The sequence below is a fragment of the Lepisma saccharinum genome, chromosome 5, assembly GCF_977018435.1.
Source record: "Lepisma saccharinum chromosome 5, izLepSacc3.1, whole genome shotgun sequence".
Lineage (NCBI taxonomy): Eukaryota > Metazoa > Arthropoda > Insecta > Zygentoma > Lepismatidae > Lepisma > Lepisma saccharinum.
Genome location: NC_139233.1, coordinates 24,266,871 through 24,283,477, shown reverse-complemented (window position 1 = coordinate 24,283,477; position 16,607 = coordinate 24,266,871). Strand labels below are relative to the sequence as shown.

At 37.6% G+C, this 16,607-nt stretch overlaps 1 protein-coding gene across 1 annotated transcript in view; it reads right to left on the bottom strand.

Moving 5' to 3' along the window:
- The window catches only part of Pbp95 (proximal sequence element A Pbp95), a 72,846-nt gene that overhangs the window by 34,531 nt on the left and 21,708 nt on the right, over nucleotides 1-16,607 (bottom strand). The window contains exons 5-8 of the mRNA XM_083122305.1: nucleotides 16,472-16,579; nucleotides 15,179-15,385; nucleotides 5,806-6,053; nucleotides 1,781-1,934 (exon numbers count right to left, since the gene is read on the bottom strand). Of these exons, the coding sequence (XP_082978431.1) occupies nucleotides 1,781-1,934; nucleotides 5,806-6,053; nucleotides 15,179-15,385; nucleotides 16,472-16,579 (717 nt within the window). The remainder of the gene's footprint in view (nucleotides 1-1,780; nucleotides 1,935-5,805; nucleotides 6,054-15,178; nucleotides 15,386-16,471; nucleotides 16,580-16,607) is intronic.

The window sequence follows — 16,607 nt, the reverse complement described above, 5'->3', positions numbered from 1 at the left end:
AAATTTGATGCATTCAGTGTCCATGAACCAACGCAACAAGCAATTATCCAAAAACCTACTCCGTAAGATAGCTACACTGCTTTTCTTATTATTTCTCTTCTGGTCTAAAGTTGTTACAAGCATAAAAACACAGTTTTTGGTTGTGACATTTCAGGAGAACAATCACTCCCTTCATCAGACATTTATTTTTAGTTTGATTAAAGGCACAACTATAACAATGGTTAATTTTTTTCAACAAAATAGAATTAGTTATACAATGGATCTTGTCAATGTTACAGTGTTGCAACATAGCAACATAACTGTGAAACAAGCAGCCTATTTTTATTATTATTATTTTAGATGAAAATTTATATCACATTTTAAAATTATAAATCCCAAATATCATCAGGCAATTCAAAATCATCATATCTTTTACAGAGATTCTTGATGTCTTCCGTTACATTAAATCTTAAAGATGGTGGCCTACTACACTTGTAAAAAAAAAAAAACTCCATAGTGGGTCTATGTTGCCATTTATTTAAATAATGATATATATTTAACTAGTGAAAGTAAAATATAAAGCTTAGCCACATTCTTGCACATGTTCAATAAAACAGAAAGATTCTTCACTCCTAATCTTACACATAAAATAACTTTGACTGTATCATTTCCTATATTCATCACATGGTGACAATGATTAAGAAAATATTACATATTTTCATGATGCGGTTTAAGTATTACCTACGTGAAGTTTCGTGTTTCCACATTGCACAATTGGATAGTTTTTTTCCCGATTAATTTCTAAGGCTCACTGGCTTTAAACACTAAGGGTACCGCTTCTGGAGTGGAGATGGTAGCACTTCACTTATTTATTAGTACCCCGTTGGTGGTTGATGCCTTTTCTCCCATTTAGAAACGCTGGTGTGCCTTTCCTGGCTTGTGTCATCTGCTGTGCTTTATGCTCTCCGTGTGGTGTTGCCAGATGGTGGTTGGGGGTTGGACTGTCTGCTACATTGTGTTACTCCACGTAGTGTAGACCCTGTTCCTTGCGTGGGTTGAGCGCTGAACGGACAATCGATAGGCCACCCAATTCGGCATCCTGTCCTTCAAAAAAATTCCAAACCACAAAAAGAAAAGATGCAGTGCCCCCTTGACTACCCCTCCACTCACGTAAAAAAGAGAATCTACACCACACCGAGCAACACAACGCAGCAGACAGGCCAACCCCACAACCACCACCTGGCAATGTCACCTGACGAAGGAAAGCAGAAAATACAGCAGACAATGCAAGCCAGGAAACACACCAGCGCTGCTAAATGGGAGAAAATGCAACGACCGCCACCCAGGAACTAACAAAGATGTGACATGCTACCATATCCGTTCCAGATGCCGTACCCTTAGTGAATAAAGGCAGTGAGCCTTCTAAATGAATCTGAAGAAGAAAAAAAATCCAATTGAGCAATGCGGAAACATGAAACTTCACATAGGTAATAACATATTTTACTTCTGGGATAAAAGCCAGGACAATTATCAGTGTCCTGAGATATCTCTAAGGACACCAGAATGTTATCTACAATTTTAAATGGGTTCTAGATTAATTTTGCAGTGGAGATGAACACACGACCAAGCATCCTTCACATACAGTTAGGACACTTCTGTACGTGAGTCACTACAACTCAGAAGTGTGTGCAACTGTACAAGTAATCATGTAGATTTCCAAGCATGACTAGTCTTTTTTATTTAATGCAATACAGCTATGGTCATGCAAGTTTTAAATAAATAATTAAAGAGAAATGCTTACTGTTGCTCCAGGATTCTTTTGCAGCCACTTGACCAAAGTGCTATACCGATGACGGCATGTGGTCCGTGTCCGACCTGACAAAAACGAGCTGATTGTACTCCAGTCACTTTTCCCATACTTCCTTACCAAGGAAAACAATTTCTTATCTTCCTGTCTGCAAACAAGCATAATTTATGAAAGAAGTAGTGAAGGAAAACTAAACACTAAGGGTACAGCTTCTGGAGTGAAATATTCACTTACAGAAGAGTATTAATTTATCAGAAAAATGTCTCCAATGACAAGTTCATTATATTATTTGCATTATATTTTAGGAATTAGGATTGTCCAATATAAAATTTTAATTCATGTTTGGGGAATAAAAGATGCGGTAGTATAATAAATACATGTAATCAAATGTATGAATTTTTTAAAAAGTAAAAGCTGTAGAGGATGAAAGCAGATTACAATTTACAAAACATTGGATTAAGAAGGATATTTATGAGAGACCAGTTATGTATTTACATCAACAGCAATAGTGCAGTCCACAGGGTAGGGGGGGGGGGAGGCAAACAGGAAAAGAGTTGAAATTATTAATGTAAAAATAATAATAATATATAAATAACATTGACTAATTACTAATCAATTAAATTGCAGCCCATCAAAAATTAGCATTTTAAAAGTAAAACTGGTTAATTGATTGATTGAATTGATTTAGTTTACTTTGTTATTCTGCCAATTTTGGCTAATGATGAAGAAAAAGTAAAAAACTGATATTTTCATTTAAGATATATTATTTGGCCTAGTGTGTATTTTTGTATCAAAACATGCAAGGAAAAAATATTCCCTTTTAAAGAAAATAACCAGTGCTGAGTCAATATCGATTCCAATGAATCTGCATCAGCCGATACCAGTGGTATACACAATACAAGTAAAACACGATGTAAAACAAACATGTGCATATGAATATGAAAATCAATGCTCAATATCAATAGAAAACAAAAATGAAGGAAATGAAATTAATAGCTACTACAACCACCTCAAATACTGTGTAATTAATGACATTATGATTCATTTACTTGTCACCCCCACATATACCGTATTTCTTAGAATCTAAAGTGCACTATTTTTTGGTTTTTGAGCTGTTGTAATAGCAGGAGCCAAACATGATGAGCCTGACCACTGTCGATGTTCAGCTCGTGAGGAAAGTGCATAATTGCATGCATATCTTTGATTTTGGTGTCGATTAGGGTGTGTGATGTGTGCCTAACTGAAACTTTTTGGATCCTGTGTTTGTTGAACTTGAGGTGCCTTGCTAGTCTGATAGTGGGGTGGGATTTTTTTTATATCCGTTAAGTGATATAAATTGTGATGAGGGCTCTAAATACTTTGACAACTTTTTCAGTAAAACTGAAAACTTTTCACAGATAAAGAGTACAATTAAGAAAGTCCCCTTTTCAACTGCGGCTAGATAACTTGCATGGGATGGTTCACTCGGACAGCTCCGCTTAACTGACAAGGTTGAAGAAATTTAACAAAAACATGAAATATAAGACGTAAGCGAGTTACTAAAGATATATCCATGAAACTTACTAGTAAATGTTCTATTAATTTCGGTGGCCTCTGCCACCATCCACTTGGGAACTCGATGCTTTACTGTTAGGTTGACTTCCGGTTCCTGTTGTTGTTTCCTCGACTACCGCTAGGGGTTTTGGTGTAGTCATTTCATATGCTGCACGCGATGGGTTTGAGCTGTTGTAATAGCAGGAGCCAAACATGATGAGCCTGACCATTGTCGATGTTCAGCTCGTGAGGAAAGTGCATCATTGCATATCTCTCTTTGATTTTGGTGTCGATTAGGGTGTGTGATGTGTGCCTACCTGAAACTTTTGGATCCTGTTTGTTGAACTTGAGGTGCGTTGCAAGTCTGGTAGTGGGTTGGGATTTTTTTTATATCCGTTAAGTGCCGGACTAGGAAGTTTAACAAACACAGGATCCAAAAAGTTTCAGTTAGGCACACATCACACACCCTAATCGACATCAAAATCAAAGAGAGACATGCAATTATGCACTTTCCGCACGAGCTGAACATCGACAGTGGTCAGGCTCTTCATGTTTGGCTTCCGCTATTACAACAGCTCAAACCCATCGTGCGCAGCAGACGAAATGGCTACACCAGAACCCCTAGCGGTAGTCGAGGAAACAACAACAGGAACCGGAAGTCAACCTAACAGTAAAGCATCGAGTTCCCAAGTGGATGGTGGCAGAGGCCACTGAAATTAATAGAACATTTACAAGTAAGTTTCGCGGATATATATTTAGTAACTCGCTTCAGTCTTATATTATCAACCGCGTTGTTTATTCCCCTCAACATGAAAAACATGAAGTGAATCATGTTTATCTAGAAATCAAGTTTCTCCACATTGACAATAGTTTCTTTAAATGTCTGGTACATAATGCAATGTATTTGTTTTTAGTATTTCACCTCTGCATATATTATTAAAAAAACACATGAACTTCTCTTACATGTACCAAAACAGTTTTAAAAAAAGAAAAAAAAACTTTAGTGGATGCTATTTTCAGAATACCAATGATCTTGAATGGCTAGAAGAGCAGCAAAGAGAAACAACTTATTTGTCAAATTTTTTGTCCTTTTCAAAAGTTTGTTCACCCTTCCTTGTGACTTGAGGGTCCAACGGCCTACCACAGGAAGTTGCATGTAGATTTCCAAGAAAGGCTGTACCTTCCTGGAAAGCAGATGACAAGATCAAATCCACAGAATAATGTGCTGCACCCAAACGTGACACTGAAAGCATGTAACTGCCTGCTGGCCAATGCTATTTGGAAATAAAATAAACCATTCATTGATTCCTACCTTCTGTGTAAGTCTTTTGCGTGACTGCTGGCGGATACTGACACTGCAGCGCCTTGTTTTTATTGCAAATGACAGAGAATAATGGAAAGCAGGGCATAAACAGAGCCAGCCAAATGGGCATTATTATATACCTGCATTTGTATATATTTTTACATTGTTTTCCTCTTTCTAAAGATTAATCTAAGCGACAAGAATGTTGTTTACATGACATTGAAGCAGGGACACAGATAATAATCCACCGATTTTTCTGCATAACTGCAACACTTTTTAAAAAGCTGTCAACATTTCAAAACTTCCTTTTATTTTTCATCCTCTGGGTCTAGAAAGAAGTTCACATAAAATGTCACAATACATTTTAAAGTGCTTTAATGCTACATGAGAATAATCTTGGGAGTTATTTAATGTCATTAATAGAATGTGATGAGTTGTTGTAACTCAGTAACTAGCCTTTGTTATTTTATACTGGAATTATACATCTATCGGTATCGGTTGGAATCGGTCAGGATATTGGGATCAGCAAATGGTGGTATGGCTCAGGCATAGTATAAATATACCATGGTATTAGTGTAATATAGTGTAATGTGCTGTTATTGTTCAAATGGTAAATGGCAATGACAATGGCAGTATTGTGAAAGGTAAGTGTAACAACAATGTAAATGCAATACTATGGTATTGTTGTGATTCCTCGCACGTAAAACAGCGATAGCGAAGGATCAGGTGAGGCCAAGCCGGCTCGGTGGCTCAGTAGTTGGAGCAATGGCACGGTATGCCAGAGACCCAGGTCGAGTCCTGGTTGAGCCTGCATTTTTCGCTGAAAATTTCTACGTGTACAGTATTGTTATAATAAAGTATCGGTATTATGTACATCTGTGCACCTTAAATTGGAAGCTCTTAAAAGCTGAAGTAATAATTAAGGAGCATCTTGCATGGCATCTTGGATTGATTGAGTTGATGTTTTAAGTCCACTTTATGCACGGTAAGGATAATCAGGACCTAGAGTTTAAAGTGGGATTCGAACTACTGTCTCCCCACTGCGTATCAAACCGGGACCCCTTGAATACGAGGTGACGACACTACCACTGTGCCATCAGGGAGGCCATGGCATCTTGGATTCAAAGGAATACGGTATACATGTGTATGTGTGTATGACTTAACACATATTCTTTGTACTTACCGAGACCATGCTCCTATAGGACCAACATACTTCAAAGATCCTGCATAGCGATCTCGAATTTGAATGGAAGTTCGGCCTGGAAGAAATCTTGCTATGCGAGGGAAATCTAATCCATATCGCCTCACACCAGCAGCAATGATGTAGTCTTCTTCCTTTGAGAACCTTCCTTTCCTTATGCACGGATCAAGAGAATAGCACCAGCGATTGTACACTTGACTTTTCGTTCTGCCTTCAATGTAATATGACACCTACAAGAGGGAAGGGAAGAGATAAGATTAAGCATAATTATTGCAGCACAATATTCATGCAGAAGATTTAATTCTAAATATTTATTCACAACTAGACTGTGCAGTATGCCTCAACCATTGGTATATTGGAAAATATCAGTTTGAAGTGAATCTCCAATACCATCCAATGTTTTTCTGAAGTCAGGGTATTCACTGAAGTCTAGAAAATGCCATGCAATTATTTCTGTGTAAATATCCTGGAATATAAAACTTTCATTTATGTTTAGCAAACAATTAATTTTCCTCGGATATGACAAGAAGATTGAAAGACGTAGAGATTGCATATACCGTATTTACGCGTGTATAATGCGCACTTTTTTCCAAAATTTTTGCCCTTCAAAACTGTGGTGCGTATTATGCACGGAATAATTCGGACAGCCAAAATGAAATCACGCATTTTTTTCCCATGTCACTGCGTTTAACATGTATATCTCTACAGATTGCCTTTCTTTAGCAATAATAATTTTAAAAAATAACTTTTAAATGCGAAATGGCCGTTTTCCATGAGTTGTCACTTAGTAATGGAAAGTTTTGCGACATTGAGAAAAGCAGCACCCGTTCTGGCGGCATTCAAGCACGTGCCTACCGTCACATGGGAGACGTATCAAGCGGTATTTTTCGCGGGAGAAATAACTTCCACAAAAATTGTTTTCGCCTTAGACATGGCCATGATCAGAGATCGGGCGAAAAATACGTTTTTTGCACTCATTCCCTTCAGAAGCACTCTACCGCTCGCAAGTGGGTCTGATCTAAAAATAAACACCAGACCACGCATCAGTTATATCCAATAGCACTTGACCTCTGCCCTCCACTCCCCCAAGCGTACCAATGTTACCCGCAGCCGACGGCTGCTACGCAACATGCCAGGCTTGTTTTGCCATTGTGATTTCGTTTGCTCTTGGATACTTGAGAAGAGATCGAATATGCTTGGATGTTATTTTAAATCGACTTTGTAGCGTACAACTTCCGGTAATCGCTTTCATTCAAAACGTATTCTTTGTTCCCTGTAACACTTCATAAAGAAGTGAAACTGTTATAAATAATCAAAGCCACATAGGCCAACTAAAGATTGTCAACACTCTTCATCCAGGTTTCCGCAAAAGTTCACTTCGATCTTACTTGAATCATAACTCCCGTTTACCACTTTCTACATTTTCATGACTGTGCCGATGTCCTAATATTTGCCAAAAGTGTTCCGTTGGCAGAGTGACTTCTCCCTCTCTTCTTCTCAGCAAACGTTTAGGGGGGGGGGGCAATGCCGATTGTCTTCTTGCTCGTGTGTGCACACAGGCTGATTACAGGCAAGGGTGGAAGTGGACCGCTCTTTCTTTACTTTGACTTCTAAAATGGTCAACCAGTTCTAGATGCATTCTTGAAAACGAACAAAAACCATAGGACAAGTATAAAAAAAATGCCTCCCTACCCAGCTTTCTCCGCCACTGGTCTGCACGGCAATGTAATAATTGCAGAATTAAGGTCCTATTTTTTTCTTTTTTTAATGCTATTGTATTGAAATATTGCCCGTATTATTGTCTGTTGCAAGGTAAAACGTAAAGAAAGGGTTTATTCTTTCTTCTTCACACAGCTGATAAAAGTTCAGCCTTCGACAGTTGCGTTATCTTTGAAATACGGAGGATTTTCCCTGACCACCTGTTGCTCGAACTTCCAACCAGTCGCATTGTTTTTACGCTGCAACTGGCGCCAGTGTTTTGTCTAGCATCTGCGAAGTTGCTTGTGGATAACAGCAATGACTCATCCAGCGCGAAGGCAAGTCATTGTTTTGTATCTCGCAAAGCTGTTTTGATTTCACGATAACGAAATTCGATCTTCAGAAAGAAAAAGTAGAGTTAAAACAACTTCATGTTCTGCACCTTTATCTTCAGAACCTCAATGTGTAAGCTGCGAACGATTTTTTAAAAAATGCTCAATGTATAAGCTGACACCGATTATCGTGAGAGTAAATAAAGATCTCACATTTTGATATCTGAAAATGCCCAGGTTTCATAAAGCTTGTTTTGAGTTCATTTTATGCTTTTGGGCTAATCGGGACTAAATATACAGTTTAACTTTAGTGAAATCTAATTCCAAACCAAAATGATTAATGAGTGCGACACTGTTCAATGTGTCTTAGAATACGCATTGGGTGCAAATAGATCGCAAGTTGCCCGTTTCCTTTTTCAGGCTGGCTTACAATGCAAGTCGAGGAAGAGGAAGGACTGCTCCCTGGAATGGGGGAGGGGGTGAATTAGAAGTTGGTCGAAGGAAGGAAAATTACATTTTTACGACGTATTTTACACAGCCGAACCAAAACAAAATTTACAGCCCCTTTTTTTTGTGCCTAGAAAGGTGAGAAAGGTGAGATCTTCCGAGAGATCTTATTTTACCGGTTCATCTTGTAACAGACAATGCTCTAGTAGACCCGTATTAAATCCAACACTCATTCTTCCCGATTATCTCCTAATAATCGTTTTTGGTGCAAATTCCAATAACAACCCCTTCGAAATAACTACCTTTTTCCTGGGAACTATGAAAGGTCGTTGTATCGAGTGTTGACTGTAACAAATATGAAGGTAAAATAATTACGTCAACACTTACCAAATAGAAATAATTACTGTATATTTACTGAAATGTCCTCACTTCCATCCATCTTGTTCGATATTCCCGTTACCTTAAAACTTTTGATCATCATTTCAAGGGAGATGGAGTTCCATGCCTCACGAACCCATTCACAAACAATCGGCAGCGACGCACGTTTCACCCTCCCGCTTGTTGCGAGTTCATGCTGCCTTGATGTCATCCATCTATTGTAAGCATTACGCACTCCGACCTTGAACAGGTGGTTGATAACTTTGCTCCCGCCTCTCCTATGAAAAGCCCAACAACTGGAAGTTCAAGGTCGCGTGGTGAATGCATCAGTTACGAAAGCAAGGAAAAGATCGTTTTTATGATCTACTGATTAATTTTAAATGAAATGCGTAAATGTTAGTCCGACGCTAAGAAAGCCATTTCTGGAACCTGAATTGTACTGCGCATTATATACGAGATATATTTTTGTGTTGCTTTTCCCCATCAAAAACGAGGGTGCGTATTATACACGCACGCGCATTATACACGCGTAAATACGGTATATACAGGGTGTCCAGGCTTCAGGTAAACAAAAAGAACATGCTATAACAGTCGAACGAATTCATAGAAATGAGCAAGCAAATACTCATTAGATAGGAAATATCTTCAAGATTTTATAGCCAATATGGCAATGCTGCAACTGCCATGCTGCATGATGGGAAATCGCTAAATCGTTAGGTATTGGAGCGCACTTGCTTGCTTTGTTATTCATGATGTGAACACCGCAGCAGAAAGTGCAGTGCGTGCTTTGGCTAGCTGCATTAAAATCCATTACACGTGTTCAGCGGCATGTCAGAATGGAATGGAATGTGGATCCTCCCACACGCAAACCATTTACGAATGGGACAAGACTCTAAAGGAAACCGACAGTTTGCTGTCTCAGGCAGGGAAGTATCCGAAGAACAGCAGGGAAGTATCCGAAGAAGAGTGTAACTGAAGAGACTGTTGAACAGGTGCGGGACTCTTTCTGCAGGAGTCCACGGAAGTCGGTAAGACAGGCAAGTAGAGAACTAGGGATTCCTCGTTCAACAGTACACGATATTGTCCACAAACGTCTATGTTTGATGCGTACAAAGTGCAACTGCTTCAACACCTTAAGCCAGACCATCCACAGAAGAGAAGAGACTTCGCTGTGACAATGCTGACCCGGATTGATGAACATTTTCTTCATAAGGTGTTTTTTTAGTGAGGAGTTCACATTCCATGTTTGGGTTAAATTGGTATAATTGTCGTGTGTAGGGTATAGAGAATCCTCACCAGCTGATGGAATATGAAAGGGATACACTGAAAATGAATGTCTGGTTAGGACTGCATAAGAATGGTGTGGTAGGACCTTTGGTTTTTTTTGGGGTTTTTTCATAGACTGGACAGGTCTACCTAGTATAACACGACATACGATGTCCCTCGGCAAACTGATAACATGTCGTAATTATTTTTTCAAAAGAATCAATGAAAATTAATATTTGTTTAAATCATATCTTATAAGAAATTCAAGACAAAATTTAATATGTAGCTAGTTACCGACCCAATAGTGGTTTTCACTTTAAGTGTAATAAATAAAATTACCAGGAATCGATAACTAATGCAAAATGTATTAAAAGAAAATTAACCACATTCAAACATGCATTTTACATACTATGCAATATATATATATAAATATCATAAATTAAGATTTTACATTTTGATATCACTCTTTTAAATTTTTTTCAAGTTCTTTTCGAATTAAACGAGATACCATGTCGCTTTGTGTTCACATGTAAAACAATTCAGTTTACGAACATTTGATCGAGATAACACTGAGGAACAATGAAATTTGCCGCGACCGGAAAACAACCTATTTCTATGTTTTTTGACCTGCTGAACACGAAAATGATGTTCTTTTTTCTTCACCACGTCTAGTTTTTGAAATAACACGAAATTGAAATAAATGTGACAAAGCTTTTTTTTTCGCCATATGATATACAAATATTCTTCAAGAGAACACGTGTGGCTGTTTTTCCTGCGTAATATGTAGAAAGCATTGTAACGACAACAAAAGGGCAAACATTGTTGTTTATTTTGTTACCTGATAAGAAAAGAGTATTTGTTAAAGAGGCAAGGTGACTTATTGTACGTGGTCTTTATCAGTTGCATTCTGTTCGCTGGAAGTGTAGGTTGTGTGTTAAGTTGTGTGCTTCATCGCGATTGCTTTGTGTTGTGTGGTATTTGAAAATAGTGCAGTGATGCCTCGTAACTGTGTAAATTCACCCAATCTGTTTTGCTATGTGTGCGGTGAGTTCACGACAAAATCCCAACGAAACTCAATTACACGAATAGTGAAGAAAGCTTACGAGCTATATTTTCGATGCAAAATTGGAGACCAAGATAAAGGGTGGGCTCCTCATGTCTGTTGCAGTAGATGCTCGTGATATTTACGAGGGTGGTTATTGTTACTTTTGTTTAAATAATGTAACGGGATTCTCAAGAAAATCCAACAATATCCTACACTATCCAAATTTACCTTCTGCGATAAGACCAGTGCAACATGATGAGACATTACATGTTCCAAAGCCACCATTGGAATGGTCTTTGGAAAGGGAAACAGAAACTTCCTCAGATGAGCCGATATCTTCTCTCGGACATGATCCTGACTTTCAAGAGTCACCCAGCCAGAATTAAATGATTTAGTACGTGATTTGAACCTTACAAAGAAAGAAGCGGAACTGCTGGATTCAAGACTGCAAGGGTGGAACCTGCAGGAACCAGGGACAAGTATTACATTCAGAAAACGTCAACTAAAATTTTCTTCCTTTTTTCTATGAATAGGTCCCTGGTATATCGCAACAATGTCACTGGATTAATGCAGGAGTTGGGAGAAAACTATAAATCAGACGAATGGAGGTTGTTCATCGATGCGTCAAAAACTAGCTTGAAGGTGGTCCTTCTGCATAATGGGAATGAGAAACCTTCAGTGCCAGTTGCTCATGCGAGTGAAATGAAGGAAACATATGAAAACATTGCTTTGATTCTCACAAGCGTTAGCTACGACAAACACCAGTGGAAAATCTGTGCTGATCTGAAGGTAGTGGGAATTATTTTGGGGATGCAATCAAGTTTCACGAAATTCTGTTGTTTCCTCTGTCTATGGGACAGCAGAGCAAAGGACATGTATTACGAAACTAAACACTGGCCTCCCAGAAATTGTTACACACCTGGAGGAAAAAGTGTCTCTCACAAACCTCCTGTCGACGCCAACAATGTGTTACCCCCCACTGCACATCAAGTTGGGGTTAATGAAGAACTTTGTAAAGGCCATGAACAAAGAAGGAAAAGGGTTTGAGTACTTACGAAGCAAATTTCCTGGTGTAAGCAATGCTAAATAAAAGAAGGGATATTTGTTGGCCCTCAAATCCGGGAGGTAATGAACGATCCCAATTTTGAAGAACTGTTAAGTGAATGTGAGAAAGCAGCATGAGGTGCGTTCAAGGGTGTGCGTCGAAATTTCCTTGGCAACCGTAGGGTTCACAATTACTCTGAACTTGTAGAACGTATGCTGGCAACATACAAAAAAATGGGATGCAATATGTCTCTCAAGATACACTTTCTGTGTTCACATTTAGACTTTTCCCCCTCTAATCTGGGTGCAGTGAGTGACGAGCAGGGCGAGCTGCTCTTTCACCAACAAATTGCAGAAATGAAAAAAACCTTATAAAGGCAGATGGTCTCCCAGATTACTAGCGGATTACTCCTGGAACACAGTCTTAGATGTTCAACATGCCTGCTACAAGCGGAAATCATACAGAAATACGTTTTGAAGGTGCGTTACTTTTACTGTTTACTTTAATGTTTACTATTTTACTGCAACTGCAAATTTTAGTGCATGTCATAACTACTTCATTTACATTCATATTTGGTATTCTATGAACCCAATGTATTAATAAAATTCACACTATCACATTAAGGTTTGGAGTAATATGCTATATTTTACCCTTCTTTTAATGTGCGGTGAAAATTTTTCAAAATGGTTTCCGCCAGAAATGATACGTGATACAGCATTTTTGTTATGATTTTTGAAATCAGCGCACCCGATTTATTAAAGATCACCTATTTTCATCCAGTGGCAAAACAAAAAGTTTTAATTTGTTCCTCAGTGTAATCAGTATCAATTATGTCGACAAACAAAATTAGCACTTGTAATATCAAAGTTCTGTGGATTTGTCAAATTCAAAATAAAAGATAATTGTCCACTTTATTGACTTATATCTTGCATATTTATGGCAATTCGAGAATACTTATCTGAATCTTTCTCATGATGATAAGATGGCGGCCCATTTTCGTCTTTCCGACACGTCACTATTTTTATGTCCTTTGGACTTTAACGGCTCATCACGGCCTTTTCTAAGATTGAAACACAAGTACGATGCTTCTTTCCACAGGATTATCACGTTTTACGGATACAGCTTGTTTTTGTAAGAAAAATAGACCCAATTTAAGTCTCTGTAAAATTTAACGACTCCATCCTCTGAGTCAGCGATCTTTTAGATGATGCAGTGTATCCAAACTCACACTGTTACAACCATATGCACAGAATATAAACTTGTTAATATTTTTCAAGTGACAATTATACAATTGTACAGAGTTAATACATGAAAATGATTGTAAAACAAAGTTGGTTCAATAAAACAGATATTACAATACTCTATAACGTGTTTATGTATTTCCTTTTTACCATTAAAGGTTATTTTAAGTTTTATAATTTTGGTGGGAAAAAGGTTTTTTTACGCACAACTTAGATTTTTCCCTCTATGAGAGTTGGCTATGTTTCACAACTTTATAACTTTAGGATTACTGTTCAAGACGCTTGTTGTAACAAATCTTAATTTTATAGTCGAAATTCCACCAAAACATATTCCAATTGGTTTGTATGTGTTGGTAATCAGTATGAAATGCATTTTCGCACCCATATACTTATGAATGATCAAGTAAAACCTAGTGAAATCAAACTTATGTGCGATTTTGCATTAATTGGCAATCTACGGTAAGTATATTCCTGATCCATCACAAACCAAATTACATCGCTGAGTCATAAAAATATTTTAAATGCTTGAAGTTTAGATATGTACTTCAATTAAAACAAAGCCAAAGTGACGTAAATTTAATTTTGGGCAAATATAAACCTCCAAATACGAACTCAAATCATAGATTTCAACTGATAGCATTATTTTATTTTTATATTATAATGGTACTCTTCATGGTACCGTTATACTAGACATGTTGGAGAACTTTGTACTTCCTCAGATACCTCCTGATTTTCTTTTCCAGCAGGATGGGACCCCTCCTCACTATCACAGAGATGTCACAGCATGGCTCAATCAGACATTTCTGGAACAGAGGATTGGACAAGGTGGATAGTGGACAGTGGATTGGCCCCCAAGATCCCCAGATTTGACACCATTAGACATTTTTGCTAGAGGATTCATTGAGGACATTGTGTCCCAAACAAAATTTGAAATGTGGCAGATTTGAGAGAACGTATCAATAATGCAGTTCAGCTTATAACACCCCAAATGCTTATCAATGTGTGGCAAGAGGTAGATTATAGTTTTGATATCTGTAGAGCTACAAATGGTGCTCATATTGAGATTTATTGACACATGAACACTTTCAGCTATTCTTCTACGATTATGAACAGTTCATACATAGTTTCCTTTAGTTATTTGTAACTTGTAACGTGAAAATCATTTCATTCATAACATGGCTGCTTAAGAAATTCTGCTCTTTTCATTTGTATACCTAACGATTTTGCAATTTCCCATCATGCAGCATGTAGCATGGCAGTTGCAGTGTTGCCATGTTGGATATAAAATCTTGGAAGATATTTCCTATCGAATGAGTATTTGCTTGCACATTTCTATAAATTTGTTCCAAAGTTATAGCATCTTCTTTTTGTTTACCTGAAGCCCGGACACCCTGTATATCCAGATTTCCATCCGCTAGAGATTAAGTCAACTCCACACTTAGGTAGGCTATTTGGGACTGGATGCATAGTTTAAAGTAGGATCCGAAATACCATGCAATAAATATGACTCCACTGGGGATTGAACCCAGGACACCTTGATTCGTGGGTAACCACTACACCATCAGCATGCTCTACTTGACAAAAAAGCAGGAATTTATCTGTACTGTATTCTGTATCATCTAAATGATCTGAACTAGGGATCACCAAATACAAATAAATGTTACCTGGATATTGGACATTTTTATCCAAATTTCCAATATTTATCCATGACCTAATCATTTACATAATCCATATTTCCACCCAGATATACAGACGTACGAATAATAATTATTCATATACCAGCCAATTTGAAATCCTAGTATCCATTCCAAATATGAACTGCAGAAGTTGCTTTTATTATGTTCATGTGGAAATAAAATGAACCATCATTTTAAAATTATGACACTGCAATAACTGAACAAACCTTTCCCCATGGAATGTAACTGCCTATCCTGCATCTCTTCACAACTTCTGACAGGAAGAAATCCTCCTCGTCGGTCCACTTGCTCTTCTTCATAGACTCGTTGAGGCAGGACTGGTACCTTGAATAGCACTGGAAAGGGGCCCTGTTTGTACCAAGCTCTTCAGAGATCCTATCCCAATCTTGCTCATTATGCTTACAACCTAGCAACTGGAAAAAAGCACTTTCTAAATTAATTATTTTCTAAGTATTCGTACATGAAACTTCTGATCAAACATTATCAAGATGCCTACTCTAGTGATGAGGAAACATTTAAGTGTAATTCCAGTATATGAAGGGCAAATTTTGTCAGGTTCAAGGTTACATTAATTATTATGAAAACGAAGACTGAGTTAAAAACCAATGTAAGTTTATGCATGAGATAATCAGAACATGAAAATTGCTGAGTTACAGTAACTGTGCCTCTTGACACAATTATTCTCTCTTATTTCTTATTTCTCTTGTAGTTTATCGTTCTTACAAGCATGTAAACACAATTTTTGATGTAATGTTTTTGAAGAACGTACACTCCCTTCATCAGACATTTATTCTGAGATTGATTAATGTTACAGCAATACGTACATACAATAAAAATTAAACATCTAGTACCAGGATCCAATAGTTTACAAGATTCTGAAAGTAAATAAAACACAATACACACACTATGTACTTACAGCTGTACAGTGTGTTTCAAAAGTCATGCAACCCTAAATTAGATATTTTTTAACATGAATATAAAACATAAATTGCAATATACCATGAAGGCATATTGGGATGGAAGTAGGACCAACACAATCACAATTTTGACCATTTATGGAGGTAATGTGATCAACACAATCCTCTGGCTGTCCTACCCCAGAATCGAACCTGTCAGTGATTTCTTTCCCCAGAATGCTGATTTCACGTGCGAAAAAGGGGATAAGAGGATATTGAAGGCCAGTTTCGTGACTAACACCATGCTAATCATCTGTTGTTTGTGACCATGTACAGCAATCATTGAATTTAGGAATAGCTATTTTACTGGCATATCATTTCAGTTGGAAACACTGGCAGTCCATATTTTCCCAGTAAATGAACCCATGTTAAAAGGGGGCAGGATTGGAACATAGTGGGAAAAGAAACATAATCAATGCAAACCAGAATCTATTACTGCCTTGTTACTTAAAACTATGAAATGAATGCTCATTATTACTTAATGCAAAATTAATAACATGCTCCTCATTGTAAACATCTAAAATCAAAATTCATGCCAAGTACCCTCAGTTTTTGGTCCTCTTCATGTGTCCACTTGCTCTTGTTAATAGACGGATGTAGGTAGTTCATCCACATAAGCCTGCACTCTTCTGGTGAATGTATGCCTTCGAACTGAAAAGGTTGGCAAAAGTTTAGTAAA